Source organism: Cimex lectularius, unplaced genomic scaffold (assembly GCF_000648675.2).
Source record: "Cimex lectularius strain Harlan isolate CLEC.00 unplaced genomic scaffold, Clec_2.1 scaffold57, whole genome shotgun sequence".
Taxonomy (NCBI): Eukaryota; Metazoa; Arthropoda; class Insecta; order Hemiptera; family Cimicidae; genus Cimex; species Cimex lectularius.
In genome coordinates, this window is record NW_019392642.1 from 359,980 (window position 1) to 365,979 (window position 6,000).

A 6,000-nucleotide genomic window follows, 5' to 3' on the forward strand; every position below is an offset into this window, starting at 1 on the left:
GATAAGCTGTTACTCGTGGCGACCTAAAGCACTTGTGGAAAGCAAAAATGTGCCAAATTTCAATTTTTAGACGTGTGAAGATTCGCATACACTACTTTCCATCTACTGTCAACATTATTTTGAGTCAAAGACGTGTAACGAAGGACAGATTAAAAAATGCAATTTAATGCGCAAATTGATCATTTATATCAAAATTACTGAATTGTACATTTACCTGAGTTTTGGCGTCCAAAACTGGAGCACTTTCCTTCCTGGTCTGATAGAATTTTCCGCCGGCATAGCTGATAACCGTATCGCCCCCGTTTTGAGAAGGCGTTCTGAAAAAAATGTATTTCTCTTAGATGACCTGAACCCGATTGCGAATGCAATAAAACTAGATTACACAATAAAAATGCTTAAATAAATTGACGGAATTGACGGGTGTAATGTTGGTACTTCATCTTTAATTGGCAGACGGTGGATCCTTCGACCAAAATGGTCAGTTGATTCGCCACATTTAGTTATCTCACCTCCATTCAAAGATTGTGTATACTGATAGACGCATATCGTAACTACACCCTGTAACAACATGGGACCGTGGTGGAAGGCATCGGAAATGCCACCATTAAGTTTTTTGGCATACGCGAGGTTATAAGTCGCTAGAATTTGTTCTAAATGTATATAAAATAATTGCTAACTTATTCATCGTTATAATAATAACAGAAGGTCATTATTATGCAACAGAAATTTTAATGCTGTTATTAATAACGAAATATAAGATAATATATTACATACGGTAGATTTAAATAAATTAATAATATCTGCCTAATACAACTAAAATTGAAATAGTCACCTATGTTATTTACAACTTGTGATTTAAATCCAATGAAATTTAATCATTTAAAATTTACTGATTTTGGTGAAGTCCGTTGTCATCCGGTCGTGTTTTAAACTTTACTTGTGATTTTTGAATTTGACTATATTCTTAAATAAATTATTTATTTATTAATGAAGGAGGAAGCCATACTACATGAAGTCTAACAAAGGGCCGACCAGGCTGGTAGGTCTCGGATTTGGACCAAACTTTTTTTTGGTGATTCTACACTCCAAAATATCGAATCCACTACTTTTATGGAAAGGCTCTGGTTACACCAATTTTTTTTTTTTAAGTTGAATTATTTCGATTTTTAATATATTTATTTCGCCGTTCTACTTCCTCAAATAAACTATGTGAATATATCATTTTACAGCATTTTTTTTTAAATGCAGATTGCAACAAAAATATAGAAAAAGCTATCAAAGTTTATCAACAACCAAAAAATTTCTAAAAACAAAATATTTTTCAAGTAAACTAGGTCATAACGTTTTCTTTTCGTGTAACTAATATGAAATTTCGTTTTAGCACTTCTAGAGACCCCTAAATATAAATTTTTGTTTGAATTTAAATATATCGATTTTTTGACTCCTAAAATCTTTTCGATTTTGAGAAGTCGTTATCGTAATATCAGATTGAAACAGCTAAAATTCAAAAACGGCTAAAGGATTTTAACGCCAAACTGACTATTTAAAAGAAGAGGAATATAGCTTTTTAACGACATATTAAAGTGTACAAAATATATCTATAAAAAAATACACAAAATAGCAAAATTATTTATCAGAAATTAACCTCGTTTTTTAAATGGAAATAATAGTCAGATTTTAATGTTTGATACAGTTATAAAATGCACTTGACAATTTCTTTTAAAACGAATTATCGACCATGAAAATCGGTCTCCCTAGTTTTGAGAAAAATGATGTTAAAACTTGCACTAGGAATATCAGACACGCCAGAGAGGATTTTCGAAATTATCAAACAAAAAATTAACTTACACAGATTTCTGCGTAAGGAGGTATCTAAGGGGTTTACAACGCTAGAATCACGAATGAGGTCAAATCCAAGTTTTGACCATTTTTTGACCTATTTTGCTTGCAGAATGTTTGTTAAAATATGCAGAAAATCAGTATTTTGTGGTTTATTCCGATAATTTAATATTCACGAAAATGGGTATAAATTAATTTTTGACAATGAGATCCAATCCAAGTTTTCCCCTAAATATTTAGGATCTCTAGAGGTGCTGAAGTGAAATCTTCCATTTTCAAATGTCGTGTAATCAGGATTCGATTCTCAGCGACTTATGAAAATGGCAAAAAGGAGAGAAAATTCGAAGTAGGTTGAGAAGGAGAGTTGGTGTCCGAGAGGATCGAAGTCACGATAGCTCAAATTGGGGATGGTTAACTCTAACCATCCCTAACCAGCTCAAGTGGTAGAGCAGCGGCGTATTTAGCCGAAGGTTGTAGGTTCGAACCCCGCTCGTGACACTGCCTTTTTTATCTCATCCAAGACCTTACAGGAAAAGAATAATTAATTGAACAAAGTAACTTAGTCAATCAGACCACTAAAACATAAATGAATTACTTAAAAAAAAGCAGGGCTTTTTGAAGGATTGAACATTAGCCCTATAAATCTATGACAACTCATTTTTAGCCAGCGAAGCTTTTCTTACAATACTATTGTACTTAAATTCTCAGATATTTCATAAATTCTGATGATCAGCCTAATTTACTCAAATGATTTTATTGAATACGTTAAACCGACGCCAATCTTTGTCCATACATAACTGAGCGTTAGTCTTAGTTGAAATTAAGAAAACAAAAAGAAAAGTGAGTAAAATCAATTAGATTCGGTATAAAAAAAAATGTACATGCTTAAAACTTAGACGGATAATTAATCTCTTGAGTATTTTATCGGTCTGATCGATCCATTCGCTAAATATTAACTCAATGCCACCTGTAAGACATCAAGAAAAAGTCCTAGTCTGAATAGCGATAACGGCACCATTTCGCCGAGGTAAGAAACCGGCATAGACCCTGGACCTTCCGTCAACCGGCTAATAATTTATTTTATTCATAAAATCCGACCCCCTTGGGTCCGTCTTACTATTTTATAACGTCATCTCACCTCGGCCAAGGCTAAAAATATCTCGAGGACAGTCTCTTAACACGGGCTGGAAATTATTTAGAGACGTCTTTTCCGTTACCGCACCCGAAAGCGCGTGAAGTGGCCGTTTTTTCACGAAAATAGAAATAGCTGGCAGACAAAAATGGCCAAAAACTTCATCGCACATTTTTTCACAAAGAAAATTGCATTTTACAAATATACCACTAAGTGTGGTCTATTGATATATATATTTAGTGGTCTATTGATCAGATTACTTCTTTCTATAATTAATCTTTTTATGTAAGGTTTTGGTTGAAATGAAAAAGTTAGTGTCACGAGCGGGATTCGAACCCACGACCTTCGGCTAAATACGCCGCTACTCTACCAATTGAGCTATCGTGATATCGATCCACTCGGACACCAACTCTCCATCTCAACCTACAACCGTTCGAATTTTCCCTCTTTTTCGCCATTTTCGAATGTCGTGTAATCAGGATTCGATTCTCAGCGACTTATGAAAATGGCAAAAAGGAGGGAAAATTCGTTGAGATGGAGAGTTGGTGTCCGAGAGGATCGAAGTCAAGATAGCTCAAGTGGTAGAGCAGCGGCGTATTTAGCCGAACGTCTGGGTTCGAATCCCGCTCGATCCGAATAAAAAATACCAATTTTTAAATCCGTGTAACACTGTTTATTTTATTTACCTGGCGGTACAACCAGAAAGGCAATTGCCCATGCCAGTAAGCTGTTGCTCACCATGGCTCCGGTGGATCCGGCCTTCTGATTCTCTTCTCCATCACAGAGTCTAGAACAGAAAAACAATGGAAGGATCAAATCAACAAAATCAAAGTATACAGCGATATTTTTTTTTTTTTTTTTTTTTTGTGCTTGTACATAACATCAATTTTGCTTAATGACTTGTCTTTTAAGCTCACGGTGTTAAGGCAAAGTGGCAAGAGGGCCATTGTTCCAAATGCCAGCTCGCCCCAACCCGGTTTCAACTTAATATGATAGTTCCCACCCCGTGGGCCTAAACGGAAGTACTGTCATGCTTCATAACGAACTCACTAATCATAAATTAGTCGGTGTTATTAATTTATCACTAAAATCTTAAAATTCACACACCGTAGTATTCAGTTTCACTTGTTTAACAACTTTCAGGGATGAAAAAATCTTTACAACCTTACTTTTCCATTTTTTCTTATGGCTTACATTTTACAAGTAAATTTTACTGCAGTGAGTAGAATTATCTCACATACTGAATTTAAAATATGTTCGTTTTTGTTTTCATTGAATTATTTACTTTAAGCAATATTATGATTACTAAATTTTACTATTTTTTCAAGTTTGCCAACTAATGATCTTCAATGAATGTTTACAATATTACTAGTAGTCAGATGACACCTTAAACTATCATACATGGTTGCACATGAGTCGATAGACACGAAAATCTAAACACAACACAATATTCCGTTATTATCACGTCTGGATAAGGTTATCAAACAGGAATGATAGCAATTCAATACCTGGAGGTACACAAAACATGTGCTTATCATGGATAATCAATATAGATGCGTACTTGTAATAGCATACTTCGCGATATTTTAACTTCCTTTAATACCCAAAAATTTCAGTGTCAAATAATATTATGAAGAAGAACAATAAAACGTAGAATAGCAGTAGTCAAACGAAGATCAGAGTTGCTTCATTGAATTTTCATTCAGCAAAGTTAAACCAGAAACGACAAGGGTTTCCTTCATTGAATAATTCCAGCTGCTTAAAAAAAGCCAAGTTTAAACATTTACCCTCGTTCTGACTACGCTATTAAGAAATAAACGAAATAAATATTTTTTTATATTTCAAGTTAGTAAAAAAGATAGACCTTTTTTACTAGGTGCCTTTTTAGGCAACTGTGTCAATAAATAAACAAAATATTGTAAAATCTACATACTTGAAGACGCTCTTTGGTGTCAAACATTCCAGCCGGCGATTTTATAAAACCTTTCGTAAATAATTATGTTTTATGTTTGACGCTTTCTTCACAACTGAATAACTAAAGAAAAAATTTATGCATCTCTTTATCGTAGTGTAATTTTAAAACAAAGGGCATATTTTATCAGGCCCATTGTTTCGGTACGTGTTATATTTGTACGGTACTACATATGAAAGTGCATTATCGTTGTTTATGGAATCTTCTTGAGATCTTTTTTGGATTTCACCAACGGCAATTTTATCGCCACCTTCTGTGGACTTTACTTTAAGCAAGGTAATTTGTTGTACTCCAATGTAACATGTGTAAACAGTGATATATTTCATCTGTGGGTGAAGCCCTGATGATGGCGATAAAATTGCCGAAAGCTTGGTGAAACCCAAAAATCGAGTTTTATTCATAAGTGAAAGACCTCAAGAAGATTCCATAAACGAATTAACTAGTGCAGGTCGATCAACTTTAACTTTATTTAAGTGCATTATGTTTTGAAAAGCAGACCAATAAAAATGTATTCGTTGGTACATATGTATATTGGTAAAATACCAATATTTCCTCACCAAACAGGGCTTGTTCATATTAGAGATGTCACCCTAAAATTTTACAAATGACATTTTTTGAATTACAGCGTTGATTTTGGCAATATTATTGCAATATTTTCTTTACGTTTTTATGATGTCTCGACGCTTCTGTAACATAGTAAAAGCAACGGTCCGGTGTATTAGTCAATTTTATTTTTTTCCAAATTTCTATTTCTATCTTCTATCTGATACCATATTTCTATTTTCAACGGTCCATTTTCAACCAAAGATTTATTCTATATTTTTAATAAGCCTCCACCTCAAATTTGTTTCAGTCAGCAACCTCGTAATTTTTAATTTAGCAATGTAAGCACAAGACCATGAGATAAAGAAAAAAGTCCATTATACCACAAAAAAACTCAAAATTGCCTTTGAAACTCCATATTTATTCATATGGTTGTTTTCTCCCTTTTCTACAAATTAAAAACGAAAAACTTTCATTCTCAACTTCATATTCAACTTTATAAAAATGAACAAAT

General features: G+C 33.6%; 1 protein-coding gene across 3 annotated transcripts in view; it reads right to left on the reverse strand.

Annotated features, from left to right (window-relative positions):
* Positions 1 to 3,758, reverse strand: part of LOC106661783 — a 71,665-nt gene extending 67,907 nt beyond the window's left edge. For 2 of the 3 annotated variants that reach the window (XM_024229804.1, XM_024229809.1), the window contains exons 1-2: positions 383 to 580; positions 215 to 317 (exon numbers count right to left, since the gene is read on the reverse strand). In XM_024229804.1, the coding sequence (XP_024085572.1) occupies positions 215 to 317; positions 383 to 570 (291 nt within the window). In that variant the 5' untranslated portion in view covers positions 571 to 580. Of the gene's footprint in view, positions 1 to 214; positions 318 to 382; positions 581 to 3,657 lie in introns of those variants that run through there. The other variant, XM_014385410.2, reaches the window with a different exon arrangement.
* Positions 3,759 to 6,000: the final 2,242 nt, after the last annotated feature.